This window comes from Cryptomeria japonica, chromosome 3 (genome assembly GCF_030272615.1).
Source record: "Cryptomeria japonica chromosome 3, Sugi_1.0, whole genome shotgun sequence".
NCBI lineage: Eukaryota > Viridiplantae > Streptophyta > Pinopsida > Cupressales > Cupressaceae > Cryptomeria > Cryptomeria japonica.
In genome coordinates, this window is record NC_081407.1 from 585,947,058 (window position 1) to 585,972,021 (window position 24,964).

The 24,964-nt window shown below is 38.5% G+C and overlaps 1 protein-coding gene across 1 annotated transcript; it reads left to right on the forward strand.

Moving 5' to 3' along the window:
• The first annotated feature begins 302 nt into the window (after window positions 1-302).
• LOC131042651 (multiple organellar RNA editing factor 8, chloroplastic/mitochondrial) lies at window positions 303-12,516 on the forward strand. The gene is made up of 5 exons (XM_057975968.2): window positions 303-819; window positions 9,897-9,994; window positions 10,127-10,192; window positions 10,298-11,793; window positions 12,036-12,516. Exons 1-4 carry the CDS (start codon window positions 437-439, stop codon window positions 11,752-11,754), a joined length of 2,004 nt encoding a protein of 667 aa, XP_057831951.1. The 5' UTR covers window positions 303-436; the 3' UTR covers window positions 11,755-11,793; window positions 12,036-12,516.
• The last annotated feature ends 12,448 nt before the right edge of the window (window positions 12,517-24,964 follow it).

Consider the following 24,964-nt stretch of genomic DNA (forward strand, 5'->3'; position numbering starts at 1 on the left):
AAATTTCACCCAATAATGACGATACCATGTTCCCATAGATAATTCTTAACCTTGTGAACCTTAAAATTTTCTTCTACTATATTTTAAAACAAAAGGGATGACCCCACATTACAACGGTTAGTTGCAAACCTTCTACATAAGAAAGCTTAAGTTAAATTCTCGAAAGCTTTGTTCAATATATATATTTTAAAACAAATCATCTCGGGACTAGATTTTTTTAATGACTTACGAGCAAATACAACCGTCGATAACCAAAATTAGCCCTCTCCCTCTCGTAAAAGGTAGAGCCTTGGCATAGAAACAAAGTTCTATCATTCATTTTCGATGTTTTATTTATCAATTAAGCAAAAAGGCAAGAGAAGGGTAAATACAAACCTAAAACCCTTGGCCCTGTCGTTTCATAAAACCTAGTGGCTGAAAAGCTCAAGGTTTTTCCATGGCGCTCATGGCTCTTCGTCTTCGCAGCGCAGTTACATTGGCAAGGGAACTTTCTACATATTCATATTTATCCCTTTCTTCTTCAGCTGCCGTAATTAAAAACTCCCCTGCCACTCCCATCCCAACGGGCTATAGCCACTTATGCGGCTTTAATCATCAATCTTTACTGGCCTCACGATGGACGGTTTCACGTTGCAGGGTTTCAAACTCGGGATCAGTGTATTCTCCCTTAGATTCTAATAATTCTGGTGAGCGACCCACCCTGTTCCCAGGATGCGATTATAACCATTGGCTCGTTACAATGGAGTGGCCTGATCCGCAGCCTACTCGCGAGGAGAAGATCGATTGCTTTGTAAAGACTCTTGCTAATGTTGTTGGAAGGTACAGTGATTTGAGCCGTTGACAGTAGTTTCTTTAGTTCCTTTTTGTGGTTATTTTTAGTTTTTTCTCTTTCAGTTTGTATACTTCAAATTTAAAGCTCAATGTTGAAGTGGCCTTGGTTCACTGGTGACGGTGCTTGGTTGATGTAGAGCTCAGCTTGAAAGTGTTCCTGCACCTGAGGCCCTTCTTTACCATGTACACTTATTACCGGGACATATATAATTAATTCAAAAATTAAGCTTCGAGCATTATATTTGGCCATGACACATGGTTAAACCCAAGTTTACCGTGTAACGAGTACATTCATTGTCTAAATTTGAACATAACACCGTCGAATACATAATTGTATTCCTGCTGAATGGCTATGCATCAGAAGGAAATGTGGTTCGAGACCATAACCCGGTCAATGGATATGATGCACAAGAATATATGTCTCAAGGTTGAATCTTTGAAATTAAGCTATATGGCTTAAGCTTGAATTTTGAGAATGCAGCTGAAGTTTAGCACACTAGGTTATCATTCGTAGGCTATATTTAAGCACACACCAGTTTAACGAGACACCTTCTCAAAATCAATTGTTTGACTTCGTGTCTCTGTAAAACTTCAAAGATTCAACAAATGAATCAAATGATGATGACAAGATCCATACAACCAAAACTATCATGTTTTCACCATCCACTGGCTTCTGAATTGTCGACAACCGATCACTTAGATCCTTTAAACACAAGAAGTATTCTGAGATGGATCTACCCTCCCGCAACTTAGAAGAAAACATTTATTTCTTAAAATACAAGGCTTGACCAACATCTAATGTCAAGAATTTTGTTTTGAGATTTTTGCAAAATGTAGCTGCATTTGTAACGTTTCAAATCACTGGATTCAGTGAATCTTCGACAGACAACTTCAGAAGCATTAAAGCTACATTATGCCTTTTGTCATAGTCCTCTGGGTCATCATCATACCATTAATCCTTCGAAACAATTTGACCAAGGTTACAATACTCATAAATGGCGAGTATTTTATGACTTTAGAGGCTATAATTCTTTCCATTCAACTTCTGAGAGTTGGGCAAAAGCAACGTCTAGATTCCCACCATTTCAGGACAGTACGCTATATTCTGGATTTAATAATCAATTAAATTGGGAGGACTCGTTAGAGCTGGAACAAAATCAGTTTAGAGGCATGTTTTAGACCCAACTGAACACAATGTGGCAATTTTTGAGGGGGAAATTCTTACTGGTTTGACAGACATTAAATTAATTCTCTTTTTTCTAGCCAATTACAGAAACAATTAAATCTGGAGACTTGACAATGCTGAAGGAAAACAAATTTACAGGGACATCGAAAATAGTAGTGAACACAATGTTGCAAAGTATAAAAAGAAAATTCCTTGCAGATCAAAAAATGTATTACTAACACTATTTCTCTTGGCAGGGACGAAATTTGTAAGCACATATAAAGTTTAAACTTTATAAAATTTGATAAACCCTAAATCTCTATAAAGTTACACATTCATAGAACTTTATATTGCATGCAAAAAATATAATTATTTTTGTACACAATGTATCTTTTCATGTCTTCTGCTGTCTGTATCCCTCGTGCCTTATAGATGTCAACAGATCTTGATGTCACAAATTGCAGGCTGATCTCCCATGCCTCACAATTGCAACCTGTTACTCTTCCTTTAAATGTACACCTCTAATTGCCTTTCACTAATTATTTTGTTGCTCTTAATGAAACGCCACCCAGAATGCATTTAAATACCCAAATTCAATGAGGAAATGAAATAATAAAAGCATATAGAAAAAAACTACAGCAGGTTTTTAAACACCATAACTATGCAATCATAATTGATTCTCCCAAGTGCCTTTCTCCAACCACTTGTGCTTCCAATGCTTCTTATTACTTGCGTCTCTCAGAATTTTGCATGCGGTTCTGTAATCTTTCTGTCTTTTACACACTACTATGCTACTGATGCATACTATTATGAAAACCTTTTACAAATACCACAGATGCACTTTGTTTCAGCTGAACTTTCAAGTCAACTAGCATACCTCTCCAAGCATCTTCTCACCAGTCACTAACTATTCAGAACAGAAAAAATCTCTCTTCAGGCTCAGCTATTGACAAGGCTCTGATACCGTATTAGTTTTATTGAACAAGCTGTAAGAATTCTCTGCAGAGTGGCATGTTATAATAAGCCCAAAGAATGAAATTTCAACTCCTAAAACTGAGGAACAATTCCATAATAATTTGACAACCTATGTGCAACAATGTGCTATGTAATGAAAGGAACCTAAGGAGCCGAATAATGCTTCCAACACTAATAAAGTCAGGAGAGTGAATGCAAAAATTCTGACAAACCCCTAACCGTTACAGTCTAGGCGCACATTAAAAAAGCAAAATACAGATTAAAAGCAATGCAAACCATAACACCAGATTTACATGGGAAAACCCTTTCGAGAAAAAACTCACACTCCAAAACACAGAGCTCAACAGGAGTTACGCTACAATGCACATAGCCAATGCTTACAACAAAAGAGAATTCTGAAGCAATTCCGGAAGCGTAACGGTTTCAAAAAAACATCAACTTGTCATACAAATTACTCAAAGGCACCAAGTATTTTTAGAGCTCACACATGAAGAGTAGGCACCCATTCCAAAATCATCTCCTATGCCTAGGTGGTAAAATGGTGTCCAAAATAGCAAGCTATCATAAACAAGACATGTTGCACACAACAATTTCCAAATAAACAACATTTGCCTCTTCAACAATGAATAACTCAATATGCAGCTACTATATCCACTCAACATGCCACACATTTAACAAGTGTAATGAATATTAGCTCCCAAAAGTAACTCCTCTTGACTCTTATAATGGACTAGTGGTTGTCCTAGTCATGATAGGAAACTGTCACAGTTTCAACATAGCAACATGTCATAACCCGTCATAGTTAACTCACTTAACTAATTACACGACACACCAAAATAGCCTAAATCATAGGTCATCCAAGGTGGGTGCCTACTTCCTAGAAAATAGGAACTTTTTCATAGTCGTCGCTTGCCACATAGGATGACACCTCACCAAGAGGTCCCACAAAGTGATATGATAAAATAGAATTTAACAACTTAGGATATAATAAATATATGCATCAAATTTTTAAAATAAATCATCATTAGGACTCCAAGGTTTAGACACCTTAATCTTGACATTCTCCCACTTGTTGAAGACTTGTTAAGAGTCAACCACTCAACAACTCAGGGTTCCAAGGCCCATGGAATTAGAACACCATCTGAACTTCTCTACACTCACTAGCTTTGTCAAATCATTTGCAACGTTCGCCAAAGTATCAACCTTCTCCAACTTGACCTTTCCATTTTCTACCATATCATGAACATAATGAAACTATACATCAATATGCTTTGTTTTGGCATGGAAGGTAGGATTCTTTGCTAAGAAAATGGCACTATGATTGTCTCAATAGATGGTAAGTTCTACATCGTAACCAATGTTTGAACACAAACATCTAAGCCAAATGGTCTCCTTACAAGCATGAGTAGCTGCCATGCACTTTGTAGCAAGAGCCAAGGATGATGCAGCTTCCACATTCTCATCTAAAAGTTTTTGAGAAGTGAGAGTCAATGACTGTATAAAGATCGTAGATAGCACCGGAATATCCTTTAAAGAGTCAAACAAATTCCCCTCAATAGAAGATGCAGTTTACTTGGCCCAAGGTGGTGGAATAGGAGTTGTATCGTCGACCTTTGAAAGAGGGACAAAGACAAACTTCAGAGTGTTGGTTTTTTGTGTAACTAGGATAGGAAAATAAATAGGATTCGGATTGCCTTAAGGCATCATCCGAATCCTTGTAGGGCAGGGCCCTATCTATTGTATTTATATGTAATGTGTAAAACCATTAAGGGCTGGACCCAACATGTAAAGGGGCGCATCACTAGGTCCAACGTGTGGACCTATCTCCAACACACACATTTTGTGGCGTATAGTCTTATGTATTGATCATTTATGATGGGCTGGGCCCAAATGATTGTATTATTAAAAGGACGCATCCCTTCTCCAAACGTGTGGTCCTATATCTTATTTTAGCACATCTCTATGTAGCGTGGGCTCTTGTAACGTGGAAACTATATTGTTTAGGTCCCATGCTTATGTTGGCGTGTGGAACTAATATTATAGTGTTGGCCCCAAGGATGGATTGGGCCAACCCAAGATAGGGCTCACCTCTTGTATATATGCACAAGCATATCACTAGTCGTAAATGCAATCAAGCAATTCGAATATTAGACAATCAATGTGAAGACCTTGTGCTCTACAATAAAAGGTCAATGCGAATTCTGATCAAGGAATCAGCGAATCACTTCTGCCATCAGCATTTGCCATACATGCGATCTTGGACAGTGAATACAATGTACGGATAGCGAGTTCCTCTTGAAGGTCTACAAACACCATTAGGTCTGCAATCTTCAGTGAAGAACTACGAAGAGCTGGAAGCTGTATGCTGATGATATTCTTATATAAGAAAGAGATAAGTCTGCTATCTTCTGCTGTTACATTGTGCCCTAGGTTGACAATTATATCAGATAAGTAATCTGATCTTTATTGCCATTGTATTCTACAATTAATAAAAGGATCTAGATCTGATTTGTTGCTGGGTTTTTCCTCCAAGAGGGAGGTTTTCCCAGGGTATGTGTTGTGTCTTGTCTCTTTTGTATTCTTGCATTCGCATTGTTCTCTGCAATCTGATCACTAAAGTTAACACGGAGAAGGTGGATCCTCAACAAAAAAACATAAGCAAATAAAGAAACAAACATTGAAACAAGCAAAGAAACAGAAATTGAAGGTGCCGGAGCTGACTTCTAATGACAAAACTCAGGCATAGGGCCTTGCTCAAACTTTTGCTTAGGTTTTTGCAGAGGTGAAGGCCTATGATCAATCATAGCGGGCTCGAGTACCCCAGGAAAACTCTGATGCAGAGGTGGTTGCGAAGCAGGCAAAGTAGACAAAGCTGCATTGGACACAACTTGTGTATGCAGCATATCAACGGGTTGGGAAAATGGAGGAACTTCAGGGAAGGAAGTGATGAGGGAAGGCTCCAAGGAGGGAGCAATGAAAACTTGTACCCTGTTGGGGTGAGGCTCATTAGTGGTCCCTAGAGCGGGTGGCAGCAATACAAAAGAAGTAGGTGTAGGGGTAGCAGGAGCAACGGGAACGGGAGCAAGCATGGAAGCAACAAAGGTAGGAACTAACACCAATGATTCGCTTGTAGCCTTTAAAGCGGCCTCATGCTCTCGGGCCATCACTCGCCGATGATGCTTGTGCTCATGTGCACGCTGGTTTCGACGTAGATGGGGACCAAGAACGAAAGTCTTGAGAAGGTTTAGTGGCATCGTGCTTCATGGGAGAGGCCTCTTGAGTCGTAATCGGCAAAGGAGAAGGCTCAATCAATGAAACTAAAGGTGTAGCCGAAATGGGTCCCACAGACAGTCACGGGTGCCTTTCCTCGTTTTGCTCTAGGAGTAGTCAGAGGAACAAGAGTTGCCCTCGAGGGCTATGATGTAGGAGCTAAGGGTGACGAGCGAGCTTGAGGTGAACGCCTACCCTTACCATACCAGGCAGGCCGAGGGATATCTGCAAGGATTGGAGGCTCGAAGGGAGGATGGGTTGCGTACTGTAGCAGCACGGGTGTCTTTCCCTTGTTTGTACCAGTTGTAGATGTAGGAATAGAAGACACCGTCGGAGGCTGCATGGTCCTAGGAGGGTGAGGAGGTCTAGCCTGAGGAACAGGTCTACCTTGAGGAACATGTCTATCCTTAGCTCCCAATGAAGGAGTAGTACATACAACCCACTGTAGAACATGAGCAGACTGGGAAGGAGCAAAAATGATGCAGGAGGAGGTAGAGAAACTGTAGGTTGAGTTGATGCAGAGGCCAACTCCCCTATCTTATATTTATAATAAGCTCTATACAACAAATCTCCACGGGGAAGCATAGGTCTAATTTGAGTAGGCCAAAAGTGATCCAATGAAAAGCCCCCATGAGAAATTAGTGGTTGAAATCCAATATCTTGGATAGCGTGCATTGTGCCTTCGTGAGGAAATTTTAAACACTTAGGAATAATCAAAGGGATTGCTTCCATGGAGATCAGCTAGGGGATACCCAGCTTAACCTGGAATAGGTTCGGTTTAGGGATAACAACGAAAGTAGTTGTCATTGCTTTGGGTCCTACAAGGACCGTCAAAGTGGTGCTCCCTAGAGGGGACGAAAAGCCCATCATGTGTGTGAACAAAGGCACAACACTCGTCATACATTGCCCTATGCAAACCATTGATAAATAGAGTCTCCTTTGTAATGACATCGACTCGGCATGCAGGATCAACCATCACACCTGTAACAGTATGATTATTTATCTTAGTTGGGATGTATAATGGGGCAGGCTCCTCACTACAAGGAACATCCAGAGGTGTGAAATATATATCAGTGTTTTTCATCCTCTGGTTGGGGGGCGAGATTGGAGTGATAGTGACTATGTTAACAAACGAGCCACCACTCGGCTCAAGGTTTGATGATGCAGAGATAAAATTTGATGAGTAATAACAGTTAAAGAAGGTACTAAAGCATTTTCAACCCACCATGCAAATGCAAGACACGCTTTCATGTCGGGTTCACCAAAAATGTAGAGGGGGAAAAGTGAACCACACCAACAGGCGGATAACAACCTCTTGGGGACTCACTAGTCTACCTCTCCACTCAGGATGAGTACAAAGCCCAAGGCTGTCAAGGACCCCGCAGATGACACCGAACGCATCACAAATATCTTCCAATGACTTTTGATAGCTCTCTGTCCATGGACCCACGCGCGGGTTGTAGACGATACCATGATGCGTTGGCATGCTGTACAGACAGAGAGCAGAGTTCGTATAGAAAATGCAGAATGACAGATATGTGCCCCAGATAGATTTTGGACTAAACAAATGAATTACAGAAAGTGAAAACAACTATAAAGATTGAATAATATATGGAAAGGAAAGGAAAGGAAAGAAAGATCTCACAACCGGTCCACGGAAGCCTCTAGCAATAAGCTCTTCGCCAACGAAATCTGCACACAAGCAAGAGAGGAAAAATGTTGGGGCTGTTTTTAGAGGTCTGCCATAGTCAGACCCCCGTTTTGGTGTTTCCACCTCCACGGACAGCCAGATAGATTGATTGATAAACTGATAATGAAATAGAAAGTAAAATACGATATAAATATGCTAATGGAGATAACAAAGAAGAGGAAAGAAGAACTCCCCTTCCACACCCAAAGCCAGGAGCTCAACAAGTGAAGAAGATGAAGCACCAAATCCTCCTCAGAGCACAAGAATAATGAGAGTCTCAAGCACAAATGGCAGAATGTGAGAGAGCAAAATGCATGCAAGAGAGCCAAGAGTTCTGGAAACAGTGAATAGAGAGCTAAAGAGAGTTGCTAAAGAGTCCCAGAGCTTTTGATAGATCGAATCGAGTTCCTAGAGAGATCATCCATACAAAAAATGAAGCTCAAAAAGGAAGATATGCATGCTGGGAACAAAACCGACGTTGGTGGGCGTAGGAAGAGGTGTCACAAACTTTGCCAATCGCAGGGTAACGCTCAAATCTTCAGTTTGCAAATTCATGGGATGCTAGTGTGGTGCGCGTATGTCTCCGCGACATGCTAGTGTCCACGAGTCAGACAGTCCACAAAGTCCGGAAAAAGGCCAAAGCCAAGGCTGACAAGGCAAGCCAAGTGGACAAAAAGACAAAGAGATAAAGGAGTCCTCCAATCAGTGTAAAGTGAAGGTGCTTGTGTAGCATGGAATCACATGGGGTGCAATTTACAACACTACAACCTTGTTTGAATCCAGCTGATACCCAGGCCAAACCTGATGCATGCTCAGGTCCCTAAGTGACAAAGTTAAACAAGTAACACGTTTTAAATTAAATAAAAAAGACAAAAAAGTAGAAAATTAAATCTGGCAAGCAGGATTGGATTGTCAATTTGTCAGTAGTGTTTTGTGGTTATTTTGCTTATTTTACGCATATTATTTTTAAATATGTTTATTTGGCAAAAACTTTAATAATTTAAATATTTCACTTAACCTAGGCCAACTTTCTTCTTTCTTTATTTGGGGATCGATAAATTTTGGCTCTATCCTTGACAAATTTTGCAGTGTTGCTCCTACCACATCTGTAAATTCTCCATGTATTTCTGCACTCGGATACTCCCTCTATCTCATTTCGTGCTAATTCCAACTGTCCTTTTTCCACCTTACATAGACAGGTCTACTGTTAATTGCTAACATTCAAAGAAAACGTTGTGGCTGCAAATTCTTAATACAATGTTGCATATTCTATTAGAAAATTAGCAGTTGATGAGCTAAAATATAAATTCACCTGATTACATCAACTTAACTGTTAATGCAATATTTTTGGAGAATAAAAAGGTCCTGGTGGCTGTGTCAAAATTCCATTTTCTTTCCACTGCACCCAAAGCAGAGCTTTGAGTCTTCCATTAGAGCCATTCCATCAAAATAATAGATATGGTAGATTTTCCAAGCAAAAAGAAGTATGGAACCCTTGATATGGTAGATTTTCCAAGCAAAAAGAAGTATGGAACCCTTGGCATGTGCTGGTATGCTGTTAATTATTAAAAAACTTCAAAGAAAACAGGGCAGCAATGAAGCCTTCTTATAGGATTGGCTATTCTTTAGGCAAACTTCCAGTGTTGAGACTAATAACAAACGCGACTGATTCCTAGTTTAAAGTAGAACAATTCTTTTTATAAGATAAAAATAATTTATATATTTTAATATTAAAAAATTATACAATGCTGGAGTTCCAGAGGTCCAAATGCATTTACTGAGAACCAAAATCAGATCCCTTAAAAGTTTTCTCCTCGAACCGTTGTATGATAAATAGCAGAAAGCTCCCACATGAATTTCAGAAAACAACAATGAAGTAATTCAATTTAATCTGGCTATTATTTAAGAGAATTGGCAGATTATATGTTGAAATAAGTTTGTGTTTCCTGTATTTTCTGCATGCAGTGAAGAAGAGGCAAAAAAAAGAATATATGCATTATCCACAACCACTTACCAAGGATTCATGTGTGAAATTTCAGAGGACCTTTCGGAGAAGATCAAGAGTGAGTGATCTTCACTTTACTGCTTGCTGCTATTTGAATGATACATGAATTAAGTCTCTGTTTTGCATTTAGCTTTATGCAAAAGTCTCCCCAAACTTTGATTTGTCTAATTGAATTTGTTGTTTTCTTAAGAGGAACCTGGGGTTGAATGGGTGCTGCCTGATTCTTATGGTGATCCCATAAACAAGACCTATGGCGGTGAGCAATTTTATTTTGTTTCTGAGTGGTATAGTTTTGTTTTTGTGGGGGTTGATATGTTTTTATGCATTTTGCCTATTGTATTCTTTGTGGTGTATATTGCAGTTGGGGATAAGTACATCAATGGAGTAATTATACCAGATACAAAAACCTATAACAATAGGTCAACTGGAAGGGACAGGCCCCGAAATCGAAGAAGAGATTCAATGCCTTTGGAAAGGAGAGATGTGCAAATTAACAGGAACCCTCTCCCTTCAGTTGGTGCTAAAGATACCACAGCGGAGATTTCTATGAAGGGTGACGGACAAGATCAGAGGTCAGCTGTTGATGGAAGAAGCCCCTTGACCAGTAACCAACAAGATCATGGGCTGCCACCAATGGATGGAAGAGGGCAAGATTACAGGACACCAACAATGGATGGAAGAGGATTAGATTACAGGCCACCTCCAATTGATGGAAGAGGACAGGATTACAGGTCACCACCAATGGATGGAAGAGGACAAGATTACAGGCCACCACCAATGGATGGAAGAGGACAAGATTATAGGTCACCACCAATGGATGGAAGAGGACAAGATTATAGACCACCACCAATGGATGGAACAGGACAAGGTTACATGTCAATGCCGATGAATGGAAGAGGACAAGATTACAGGTCACCACCAATTGAAGGAAGAGGGCAAGATTATTACAGGCCACCACAAATGGAAGGACGGGGGGACAATTACAGGCCCGCACCAGTGGAAGGAAGAGGTCAAGATTATTATAGGCCACAGCCAGGAGATGGTAGAGGGGCAGATTACTACAGGCCACCACCAATGGATGGGGCAGGGCAAGATTACAGACCAGCACCAATGGATGGAAGATGGCAAGATTACAGACCACCACCAATGGACGGAAGAGGTCAAGATTACAGACCACTACCAATGGATGGAAGAGGACAAAATTACAGACCACCACCAATGGATGGAAGAGGGCAAGATTACAGACCACCGCCAATGGATGGAAGAGGGCAAGATTACAGGTCACCACAGATGGATGGAGGAAGAGTGCAAGGTTATTACAATCAGCCACCAATAGCCAGTGGACAAGGGCAAGACTATTATAGACCGCCACCAATGGATGGAGGAAGTGGACAAGATTATAGGCCATCAGCAGTAGATGGAAGAGGACAAGATTACAGGGCATCCACGGATAGAAGAGACCCAGTCCTGTCAGGTGGCCGGCAAGACTACAGGTCACCTATGGATGGAAGAGGGCCAAATATGCAGGGAGACCAGCAAGGCAACAGGTCACCTGTGGACAATAGAGGTCCAATTCCAGGAGAGCATAGAGATTATGTGCCTCCCAGAGAAGCAATGCAGGGACAGCAAAGCAACCAGCAAGGCATCAGGTCACCTGTGGATAATAGAGGTCCAATTCCAGGAGAGCATAGAGATTATGTGCCTCCCAGAGAAGCAATGCAGGGACAGCAAAGCAATTTGATGGGGGCACAAGGAAGTGCTCCAGTGGAGAGGAGTGAAGTGGAACCTTTCCCATGGCCAATAGAAGGAACAAACTGAGTTGTTATGTCTTAATCAAAGAGAACAATCAAGGGGAAGGTAATGGTTTTGCCAAATTTGAGCTGGCGGTTTTCAAAATAATAATTTCTTTTCATATGCAAGTAGATTTAACTAACTAGTTGATAGTTATCTTAAAGTAGTTGTAGATATAAGTCAGAAGTTGATTGTTATCTCAAGAGTAGTTGTATAACTATATATGATTGTGTACTCGATGGTTTTCTCCAATGGTATATATATCTTGCTGTTTGATTGTTATACAAGTTTATGGGAATGTTGTGCAGGCTGAGGCAAATAGAAGGCTGGTCGTGCAGGTTGATCAAAAATACTCTAGAGGTTGAGGCAAGTGGAATACAATTAATATAGCCAGATTTTTTCTTCCCTTGTGATGTTTCATTCCATTCGCTCACTTTGTTTGTTAGAGAATTTTGTAATAGATTTATTAGCTTTTGAGCAGTAGGAGGTTGGTTTACAATTTATGCATGCAACCTGAATGGTTTGCAGCAGAATAGTCAGCCTTAGGGTTTAGTCATTAATGGTACAGTGACATGACATCAAACCCTGTAACAAATGTCTTATAAATCTTGTGGACTTGCTGACATGTGGTGGTACATAAAATATCGTTTTTTTTGAGTATGGTGGAACATGATGGTACAAGTCTGTAGGCCTTTTAGCTATTTTACATTAATGGGCCACGTTTAGTTATTCTTCCTCTTGGTATACTGATTACATCAAATAGGCAATCTTTTTGGACTTCTGAGATCAGCATTAGCATTTCATTTCTGATTTTGCACTGTTGGATTTGTTAGTATTGCTAGGTATATCTTTTTTGCATTTGTCATGGACTCTGGAAATATCATGTCTTAATAATATTTGGTTCAGCCATTGCCCTGACTATTTGTTGTTGGCATGTTTCCTTTATTGTTCTGTTTTACTGGTTGACACTTGACATATCTGTTATTGCAAACACATTTTTTGTTGCTGGGCCTTGCTTTTCGATGTATTGTTGACACAAAGGCAATATTCCTATAAAGAGATCACCGGACACAAGCAATCTCTTAACTGTGGTATCAGTTGCAGTTTTGCTTTCCAGTACAAGTGGGCAGATTCAGTTTCTTTATCTTGCCAATATACCAAATATTGCTTTGATTCTCATTCTACCCCTTTTGCAGTGTCCAAAACTATGCAGTCCAAGCAACATTTAAATGCTCCCCTGCTTTCTTTTTATGAAAACATAGGTTAAAAATACATAACATATTGGGATTAAACATCACAGTAGATACAAGAATTCTGAGCCTACTGCCTATATTGTAGGTGCTAACAGGTGATCAAAGCGTGTACGCTAACTAGGTGTTATTACATTGACAAAAAACACTAAATTGGACCATAGAGGATTCTTCAGTGAAATACATAGAGAATAAGGGGGGATCCTTTCAATGGGGTAAGGGCAACAATAAACCTACCGAGAATGATGCTTATGCTTTGAACTTGATGAAAGAGAAACATGGAGTTGGTGAAATACATTATCCCTCTGAACTTAAAATATTTTTCCAATTAGTGGAAATTAATTTGGCACAGCCTACAGCCTGGGGCTGGGAAGTATTTGTAAGAATTAATTTTGAATCCAGATAAAGCGAATGAGTGATCTGATGCTGATAATGCACCCAGAGCCAACCTTTACCTGAATTTGGGTATTCCAAGATTTGATGTGCCAACCATGTGTGTAAACACAGGCATTGACACCTGAAGCCCTTTGGATACCTCCTGGTGCATGTCAGATCTGTGTAAGTTCTGTGGGAGTTTTATCTCCTTTCCACAATCCTGTTCCATTAAGTCATTTGATTTTTCACTTGTCCTTTAAACATGTTTGAGTATTGGAGTGACATTGTTCTCTTCTTGCAAATGTTTTGAGATTTAGATGATCTTGAGAGGCTTAATATAAAATGACGTATGCTTAGTTTCTATAAGAATGCTATAGTAATAATGTATTGATATCATCAGGTGTGTGATACTAGTTATATTGAACTAATTTTCTAGCTGTGGCGATGTACAATATTAGACAATTATTTATGTCCTGTGTCATTGATTTCCTAGTTATCTATTAAATTATTAATATCTGCCTCTGACATTAGCCAGGTACATTGTCCTAATTTTCCTAGTTATGGAGACGCAGATTGCTTGTCTAGATCTGCGACATTGATATCCCAATTGTATATTAATATCTGCAGGTGTATGCCTTTGGCTTACACTGGTCTTAAAACGCAGGTTTAACTGTATAGTCCAACATAAGAAGGTTCATCATATGCAGTTTTATAAATTGTTTTGTAACATAGGACTTTGAGTTGAAGTTTATTTTTTGCAGAGAGGGTTTTGGTCTCCGCTTACATAGTTCTAAGCCAATAATATGTAAACATTTAAAAGAGTTTCAGGATATTATTGTTTTTTTTTTCTTTCTCCAAATTTGAATAGTCCAGCAACTTACTTGAACCTTTTCGTAAAGTTCATTTTGAAAATCGAAATGGATGTAATATCTGATTAATTTAGTGGTTACTATGACATACAATTTCTCCTTTCAAAAGAATTAAACCAATGGGTATTTTGTGATCTTTCTGATATTCCGCCTGATCAGATTGGACAGTCATATTAAGAAAATAGTGAAGTCAGACTGGAGGTAAAATTTTGAATGGTTATAATTTATAATGTAGTAGCAGCATTAGAAAGTAATTTGTACGATACTACTTACCAACTCCTACATTTCGTAGTAGCGTTTCAACATTAATCTGCCAGTTTTAAAGTTCAAGTGGTAGGAATGTCTTGAAATATTGACTGGTTACTACCATTAGTGATGGTAAACTTAAGACTTGCATCTAATTATTGATTAGCGAGCGGGAAAATAGGTTTTGAAGGGGTCCCCAAACCCTTCACAACAAGAGACATCCAACACACTGCTGCAGATTAGCAAAAGAGCAGCCGTAAAAGACAAGCTACCTGAAACAACAGCCAATTTTTCACACACCAAACACAGCCAACAACACACATATTTGAACCCAAGCTACTAATAATAGAAACAAGGATGGCTTACTATGCCACCCTTGGACCCTTCCTAATGCTTTGAGCACCCAAAACTTGGGTTTGGGAGGCACAAGCAAGTTTAGGATGACCATGTTTCCTTCTATGGACGATTTTCCATGGAATATCATACTCCAAAGACTCAGATTGAGGAGAGAGGGGAGGGCTATTCTCTATTGTCTTTGAGGCCAATGTGACAAAAGCTGTCAGCTTTATGGAATTATCCAAAGGCCTAGATTCAACCCTTGGCATCGAAGATTGTGAAGGTGGAACAACCAAAGGGCCCATGGAAGATAACTCATTAGGAGTCGCATAAGATATTGCGGCCTTTGTGGCCAAGTTCTCTAACATCGTAGAGTAAAAAAAATCTCCGTCCGTCTAATGCTTCCAGTGGGGATTTTTCCACCAAGTTGCCTTGCCTTTCTTTTGGAAAGAGCTAAGGGCAAGCTGAAGCTCGTCTTCCTACAACAAAGTGTCTCCTGCAATCAAAGGGAAACTTTAAACTGAGTGTTCGAGTCCATGCTTTATCTCTAACAAGTATAGTATCTCCAAGTAGATCCTTAGAGGTGTCAATGTGCACGAGAGTATAGCATAGTTTACCATGGTAGAATCTTCTTGTAAAAAATGACCAAGAGCATTGTCGATAGATTCAAAACAAGACACTTCTCAAAATTGGAGAGGAAGATTGGAAAGTCTGACCCAAATAGGTAGAATACTTAAGGATTCTATAAGTGGATTGAAGGTAGGAAACCAAGGTTTGAGAGAGGGAATGCTTTCCCCACATCCAAACACCACCACCAAACACTAGTGTTCTATCATCACTCGATTGGAAGGATGCCACAAGAAAACCCCTAGCATAGGGATGTGATTCAATCTCGTCCTTAGTGAGGGGCCTCCAAGTCTCTAAAGCCCATTTGTTTAGATAAGGAAGGGAAGGCCCAAAACCATTAAATGTATAGCCAAGAGCATGGTGTTTAAAGTGTCAATTAACTAGTTTTTAATTTCAACTTTGTTAGTTTCAACAAAATAAAAAAAATATTAACAGTAGAAAATTTTTGTGATGTTTAGATCAATTTCAAATAGAATTGGAAGTAGTTTGTCAAGTAACATTTTAGATCTTTCCTTTGTAATAAGGACACCTTCTCAGTTATACAAGGGTAATGTGGTTCCAATACTTTTGAAGTAGAATCATAAGCAATAATTTTAATATCAGGCATATCGAAGGAACTTATCATCTCTATAGTCAAAACAATCTCACCTGTAATTGTGATAGATGTTAGGATTAAAGTGCCATTTACCTTGCAATCATATGTATATTTTATGTATCTCCAACACTCTTGGAGTATTTGGATGTGTAGGGTGTAACTCGAGGAATAATTTGTAGTTTCATTCACTTAGATTCTTGGCATTTGTTGTCATATCCATTTATGAAGCAACATGATTGTGATTGCTTTTGTTGAATTTAAGGTTATTTGAGGTTCTTTCTAATTCCTTGGCACTAGAGGAGGAAGTGGAGAATCTTGTTATGATTGGTGGGGCTCACATGAGTTAGTGAACTCCAAAATGGGATGTGACAACCATGTAAGTCATTTGATACATCTAATATTTTTGGTAGATGCTCTCCTAAGTGGGTGATGAAGTTTTGTATAATACCATGGTTTTGGTAAAACTAGTGGTTTTCGTTTCTAACCTTGCCTATATATTGGAGGTATAAGATGATGGTTATGTTATTGATTATAGCTAAGCCAACAAAGTAAATGACAATTAAGCTAGGGGATAAAAATGTATGGTATAAATGTAAGAAATGATTAGGTCTAGAGATAAATATAAAACAATATGATAGTAAATAAAATGATAATACACAACAATGAAGTATTGAGTCTATGATGATATATTAGATTTACATAATTAAAAAAGGTAGGGTAGAGATTTATTTGGGGTTGACTTGTAGGTTCATTAGCATCCCCTTGGCTTAAGTACTTGTGAAGAGGTGGTTGTGCATGAAGTTGAGGCACATGAAAAAAACCTTAGACCATAACTAGGAACTCTAGAAGCTTGGTACACATTGAAGGTGAATTTCATACGCTTGAAGCTTCAAAGTCCCATTTCTTCCTTAGCAACTAATGTAGAAGCATCCTTGGGTTGGAGCAATATTGCATCACCCAAAATTTGTACTTCTTTTGTGTAGGCTTTTCTAGTGCATGTCCTAGGTTGTGGCAGTTGGGCTTACTATGTTGTGTTGGGCAACATGTCCCATGCTCTCTTGCTTTTTTTGTAATCCCTAACTCAATTCCTATGCATTATTCCCTTGTCTTGAACTACCAATTTCAAGTGCACTTGATCCAAATTATGTTTTGAGATCAAAGGACATTACACCAGTAAGGTGCCAAATGTACTCTAATAAACAATTAGGAAAAAAAAAAGCATTATGTAAATTGACAATTGCTAAAGCAAAACAAGATAACTTTATTAGAATTGAGAGCTAATATAAGCCTAGCAAGCTCTATTCAAGAGATACATTCCTTATGCTTTATTACATTGCTTCAAAATCACTTTATAGATTTGCAATGCCAAACTAGAAAATTCACTAAAGATAATACAAACTAGGGTTCCTAATAGAATTTGAAGTTAATATACTTGGCAATGACACATAAATTCCTAGAAGTTTAAATGGATGGTTAGACAAGGACAAATGTGTTGGCAATATGATGTAATTCATTGTGTTGCATTGATTTTTTTATCATTGATGTCAACACTAGCTGTTATGGTTGTTTATCGACTTCCGGTAGAAGGATTGGATTGGGAAGATTATTAGTTGATTGTCATCGGTATGATCTAGATGATGGAATAAGTTTGTATGGATGGTTCATATGTTTTTGAAGTATGTTTCCGTCAGTTGGCATTGACTTCTTGATCATATGTTATCTCATATTCTAGTAAGCCTGCTTTGTAGGTCCTGTAAGGGTTTCATCGACAAAGCTTTATTGAAGATCTTTGACGTAATGCATAAGTGGTGTTGGTGCAACTTCTAGAAGGGATTCAGGATGCTGATGGTGATTGTGTTTGTGCCTCGACTGATTGGTGTCATTGCTTTGGTGTGTGTGGATCTAATTTAGGTCTGGTGCTATCTAGGTTATGGATTAGTTTCATGTAACGTGTTGGTGGATCCTCCGATGCGCTTCCAGGATGTTTTATCGCTTGGATGATGTTTGTTTGGCCTTAGGTTGACATGCATTATGATTTTATTTTAGGATTATGTAATGGATCTATTGAATTATCATTTGGGTGGCCAACCTAATTGGTTAGGTCCCGGGTTGGTACAAATATATGTAAGATCTCATTGTAGATCATGTATGAATAGGCAAGGAGCGAATAATGTAATAATCATTTGTGCAGAGGATTTGGTCGATCATAGGTGATCGAGTTGGGTTTATTTAAGAGGTTTTAGACCTCCAGTATTGAGCTTAACTAGAACTGTAATCTGGCACATTTGATGCTATCATCGAAAATTCTTCTTTCTGGATTGTTGTTCAAATATTTTGAGGTGGTTAACCTCTTTTGTAGTTAGTGAGAGTCCATTGTGATGAGAAGTGCACTCTAGGCAGTGTGTCTTCCTGCATGTGTAGACCCCTTATTGTAATATTTATTCATCTAATTAGTGGATAGATATTGTGGGTCTCCAATTCCACTGTGGTTTTTCCTCCTTGAGGTTTTCCACGTATAAATCTATGGGTTATGGTGTTCATCTTTGTGGTTGCACTGTTGCTTATTGTTATATACTCGTATGTTTATTGGTTGTTGACTTGTATTATTAAGGTTAAATTTCTCCATTCCGGTAGAATACTGATTCACCCCCCCCTCTAAGTGTTCTTGGATTCCAATAATTGGTATTAGAGCCTGGTGCTCTTTTTGCAGAAGCCTAACTGCTTGAGGAAGATCTTGAAATTGGAATCCAGGGAGATGAGTTTGAGGCATCAACTTGAAGTTGCTCTTGAAGATTTTGAAGTTGAAAAATTTAAGAACATAAAGCTAGAAGATGAACTTAGATCTGCAAAAGAATTCATTATCACTGTACAAGAAAAGCTATCTAATGCTCAAGCTAAAAGGAAGGAACTTATGCAAAATCAGAATGATGAAGAGAAGGATGCCCTTAAGGAACAATGTTAGAAGCTGAGTCAGGAGAATGGTGTGATGAAGAATGAAATGCAAGCCCTAACTATGAGGATGTGCAAGGAGATTGAAGACCGAAAGAAGAATGAAGAAAATCTTGCTATATCTCTGAAAGACAGATCTGATGAATGCGTTAGGTTGGCGCATGAGAATGATATGTTGAAAACTGAATTGGTGCAATCACATAACAATGAGCAAGAGTTGAAAAGAATGATGATAATCCTAAGAGGAGATCTGGATGCTGCAAACGAATACAAAGATAAGTTCAAGGTTAGTTTTGCTAAACTTGATGAGCTACTGAATGATCAAAGGCGCAAGGGAGACACTAGAGGACTTGGATTTGAACAAGGCCAGAGCTCTGGTATTGCAAATGAAGATCGGACATCTGGTATGCAGAATGATTAGAAGGTCAACCGAAATTAGAGGTCATTGGTAAGGTAACCCAATGCACATAAATTCAATGGTAGATGTTTTGTTTGCAATAAATTTGGTCATATGGCAAGACATTGTAGAAATAGAGCAAATCAAAATAACAATGTAGTTCCTAGTCAATGTTCAAATTGTAAAAGGTATGGTCATAAGGTAGATGATTGTAGAATGAATGTGAAATGTCATGCATGTAGAAAGTTTGGACATATGGCTAATCAATGCAGGTCAATGAATGGTCAAGGTTACAGTAAGGCAATTCAGAAGAATAATATTACTTGTTATGCATGTAACAAAGTAGGACATTGTTAAAATTTGTAGAAGCAAGAACCTACCGGTAGGAAGTGGTAAATCTGATGAAAAAGGAAAGAAGAAGGTTGATGACATTCGGAAGGAGCATGAGAAGAAGTGGGTTATGAAGTCTGAGGCTAAACTGGCAGAATCAATCGCTCCAAATGTTCATTTGGCTGAAGGATTTACCCCGGTTACTCAACCGACAGAGAAGAATGTTTTTGCACCAGCATGAAACTCATCCGGTAACTAAGGCATTCGCCTTAAGGGGAGGCAAATTGATGACAGATCTTGCATTGCCCCTGGTAGTGGTCTGAAACCCTGTTTTAGATCTTTGGAGAAATCAGTTTGAAGGTTAAACGACAAAGATTTGTTGGATCTTGGATCTGGTTTAGTTTACTGGTAAGTCACTTTATGAGTTATGATTTGGTCATTCTCCTATTCTTAAGTATTTCAGAATCTTTGGAAGTAAGTGTTATATCAAAAGATATGATTCCATTGGAAAGCTTGACCCTAGATATAATGAAGTGATATTTCTTGGTTATTCTAATAAAAACAAAGCATATAGATGTTATAACAAAAGACTGCAGAAAATTGTGAAGATTGTTAACCAGAACTTATAAATGAGAATCGATAGTGGAGATGATGACAAGTGATCCGGTAGCACCTGTACTGGAACAGAATGTTGAACCAGTTACCCCGACATTATTAGAAAATTCAACTGTAACTGAAGATCAGAGCAAAGAAGCAGAAAGTCAGAAGACTCCTAGGTATGTAAGGTTGAATCATTCACAAGATCAGATAATTGGACAAGATGATGGTTGGCAGCTGATGAGGTATGTTTAATTTCTCAAGTTGAACCGACATCAATAATTGAAGCTTGTAAAGATAAATGTTGGATGTAAACTATGGAAGAGAAATTGGATTAGTTAGAAAAGGACAATACATGGACTTGGATATTATTGGAACTAGGCTAGATTGGTTTGCAAAGGATATTCTCAGAAGGAAGGAATTGATTATGTTGAATCCTTGCTCTGGTAGCTAGGACTTTTCAGATATTTTTCAAGATTTTTTTGGTATGGTTTTTGGTTTTTGAGGACTTTACACTATGAGCATATTCATATGTAGATTGGACAGGTGATGTTGATAGCTAGATAGGCTTATCCGGTGGAGCATTCTTTCTTGGGAAGGAGTTGGTTTCATGGATCGACAAGAAGCAGTCATGCATCTCTTTATCTACTGCTGAAGCTGACTATTGACATATCAAAGAATCCAGTATTTCACTCCAAGACTAAGCACATTTCTATCAAGTATAATTTTTTGATGGAGAAGTAAATGGAGTCAGATTGGTCTGAGGAATCATTTGAGCATTTGAGAGACAGATTGGGAGTTTCTGCCCTTCCGGTAGAGACTTGAGTGATGTTGATTGGCATCAGTCCGGTATGCATTTACAAAGTTTCTATTCATTTCAGATTGACGAGTTGGTGCTACTACTTAAGGGGAGTAGTCAGCTATGTGGTTCAAAGGCTCCATGTCTTTCTTTGGTGTTTATGTCAGATTTTTGGCATTGATGTCAAAGGGGGATATATATGTGTGTGTGTGTGTGTGTGAGAGAGAGAAAAACAAAGCTTAACAAGATATCAGTCTAAGGGGAAGATTGTTGGCACGAGGAGGAGAAACAAAATTTCAGATTGGTTGTATCCCATAGGGGGAGTTTGGTGTAGGTCTATGGATGGTTAATTGGTACAAAGATATTTGGTTCAGAGCTTCATTGCTATATCATTTTATGGGAGATTGTTGGCTGTCTTCCATAGGGGGAGACTTGTTTGGCACTTCTTGGCACTTGGATGTTTTTCACATCTAGTGTTGCTATCAATGCCAAAGGGGGAGATTGTTGGCAATATGATGGAATTGATTATGTGTTGCATTGATGTTTTGTCATTGATGTCAACACTACCTGTTATGGTTGTTTACCGGCTTCCGGTAGAAGGATTGGATTGGGAAGATTATTAGTTGATTGTCACCGGTATGATCTGGATGATGGAATAAGGTTGTATGGATGGTTCATATGCTTTTGAAGTATGTTTCAGTCAGTTGGTATCGCCTTGATGATTAGGTGCTATCTCATGTTCTAGTAAACCTGCTTTGTAGGTCCGATAAGGTTTTCACCGACAAAGCTTTATTGAAGATCTTTGATGTGATGCATAAGTGGCGTTGGTGCAACTTCTAGAAGGGATTCAAGATGTTGATGGTGATTGTGTTCCTGCCTCGACTAATTGGTGTCATTGCTTTGGCGTGTGTGGATCTAATTTAGGTATGGTGCTATTTAGGTTATGGACCAGTTTCATGTAATGTGTTGGTGGATTCTCTGATGTGCTTCCAGGATGTTTTATTGGTTGGATGATGTTTGTTTGGCCTTAGGCCGACATGCGTTATGATTTTATTTCAGGATTATGTAATGGTTCTATTGAATTATCATTTGGGTGGCCAACCTAACTGGTTAGGTCCCGGGTTGGTATAAATATATGTAAGATCTCATTGTGGATCATGTATGAATAGGCAAGGATCGAATAATGTAATAATCATTTGTGCAGAGGATTTGGTCGATCATAGGTGATCGAGTTGGGTTTATTTAAGAGGTTTTAGACCTCCGGTATTGAGCTTAATTAGAACTGTAATCTGGCATGTGTGATGCTATCATCGACAGTTCTTCTTTCTGGATTGTTGTCTGAATATTCTGAGGTGGTTAACCTCTTTTATAGTCAGTGAGACTCCATTGTGATGAGCAGTGTGCTCTAGGCAGTGTGCCTTTCTGCACGTGCATGCCCCTTATTGTAATATTTATTCATCTGATCAGTGGATAGATATTGTGGGTCTCCAATTCAACTGTGGTTTTTCCTCCTCGAGGTTTTCCACGTATAAATCTATGGTGTTATGGTGTTCATCTTGGTGGTTGCATTGTTGCTCATTGTTATATGCTTTTATGTTTACCAGTTGTTGAGTTGTTGTATTACTAAGGTTAAATTTCTCCATTTCATGTGTGGTCCTTGAACTTGCTCCATTTGGTGTTGAGCTAGACTTTGTCACAAATCTAAAATAGGTGAGATATGTGATTTCGATTTAGTTTTTCCTAATTCTTTTGGTTGGTATGTTGTAGTATCTCATGAACTTGATGTTAGATGTGGCATATCTTCTTCGTAAACCTAGATGACTTATCCACCTCCTTTTGGGCATGTGGTGATGTCTCATTCAACATGATAGGCAAGATTATATGAATGGGTTCTAATTTTGGGTGTCCTATGCTAACTTCAAATGGACTATGTCTCCTAGAGTTATGCAATGCATAGTTGTAGCTATGATGGACATAGGGAAAAATCTCCTTCCATATGTAGGGATGCTTTGAATGATACATCCATTAAATGTAAATGATCATGTGATTCACTACTCTAGTCTTTCCATCTATTAGTGGAATTTGTGAACCTTTTGTCCATCAAGGCCCATGGTGTTGATCAAGATTTGTTGAAAACATTACTCTTTTATAAATGATACTCTAGGATAGACTTAAATGAACCCATACATCCTCAAAGAAAAACTCAATACTAAAATGCCCTTTTTGCAAGCTACCATGATGGTCATCTTTGAGAATCCATCAACTAACACGTACACACAATCATGATCATGTTTGGTTTTAGAAAGGCTTGACCTAGAATCCATGAAGATAAAGTGTCAGGGCTTATTAGGAATTGGGAGTGTGTAAATCCATTATTATTCATATGCATGCTTTGTAATGACATCAACTATTAAAGATCAAATGTACATTATGACACAATTTTTTCTACGAGAAGCATATTTGTAATACAGTGTCTTCTTTGTCCCAAAGTATCTTACAACATTGTTGTACTAAGCTTTCCAACTCATCCACTTTCATTGCTCAATAGGGACATAGATGTGCCCTATGGATAGAATTCCCTTATACATTTAGTAATTAGGAGTCTATTTGTCATCTATTTCAAAAAATCCAAGATCAATGGTGTATATTGGGGCCAATTTGTTATGTAGTGTCTATATGAGTCCAACACTATTATAAGGGCTCTAATTAGAGGCTAACTCAAATAATTTGCAACTTTACTAGTGCTCTCCTTTCATGATAAATGTTGAGATGAAATTGGTAGAGGTGGGTGGACCACCTTTGATGGTGATCACTTTACAACTTCCCTTGTGTCTACTTGAATTGGAGAGGCTTTTAATATGCAAGAATGAGAATCTCTTCCCCAAACTATAACGCTTCCACCATTTAGAGGCCTAAACAACGACATAGAACTCCTTGTAATATGCGGGGTACTTGTGTACCACATTAGAGATACCATATCAGAGAAAGTCTCATTGTTGTAGGTAGTTAGATGACTATGTTAAGTGAGACACTCTCCAAGCACATATTTAAAGGCATCAATCTCAATTGAAAAGTATTGTTGCATATCATGAATAATCAGTACTAGTGTCAAAATAATTCCCCACTTCAATTAGGTGAATGATCACTATTGTATCTCTATCCAAGTTAATTTTGATTTTAATTTCCCTTAGTGCTTGATTCATAGGTCATTATAGGTGTGAGAATTCAAGCCCAAACCTCCAATAAAAGTTAGTAAATAAAAAACAACTATAGAGCTCTATGAGATTTTTCGGGAGATGGCTAATCTTTGATGACCTTTATATTTTTAGTGTCAACAAGAACACCACCATTTCCCACAATGCATCCTACGCATTCAATCCATTTCATACAAAAATGAACACTTTTCTTTGTTAGCATAGAGTCCATGTTGTTTTAGAGTTGAGAGTACATGTTGAATGTGTTAAATATTCCTATCATGTTTAACTAGACAATATCAACAAAATTGGTGGAAGGCATCCAAATACAACCTTTATCATCCACATGAAGGTCCAAAGCTAAATGACATGACTAACCCATAAAACAAGGTTTGTTTGTAATAGAAGTCTTAAATACATTTGATGAATCAATTGAAACTTAGTGGTTACCAAAAGTCAAATCAATATTGATGGAAAACTTGGTTCCCCTTAGCTAGTCCAAGAGGTCATCAATGAAAGGAATTGAATGTTTATTCTTCACAATGATCTTTTTTAAAGCTTGATAGTTGATATAGATACACCATGTTCCATCCTTCTTGGCAAGATCAATTGGGCTTCCACAAGGTGAGGTGCAAGGTCAAATGTGTTTCTTTTGAATCACTCCCTAACTCTA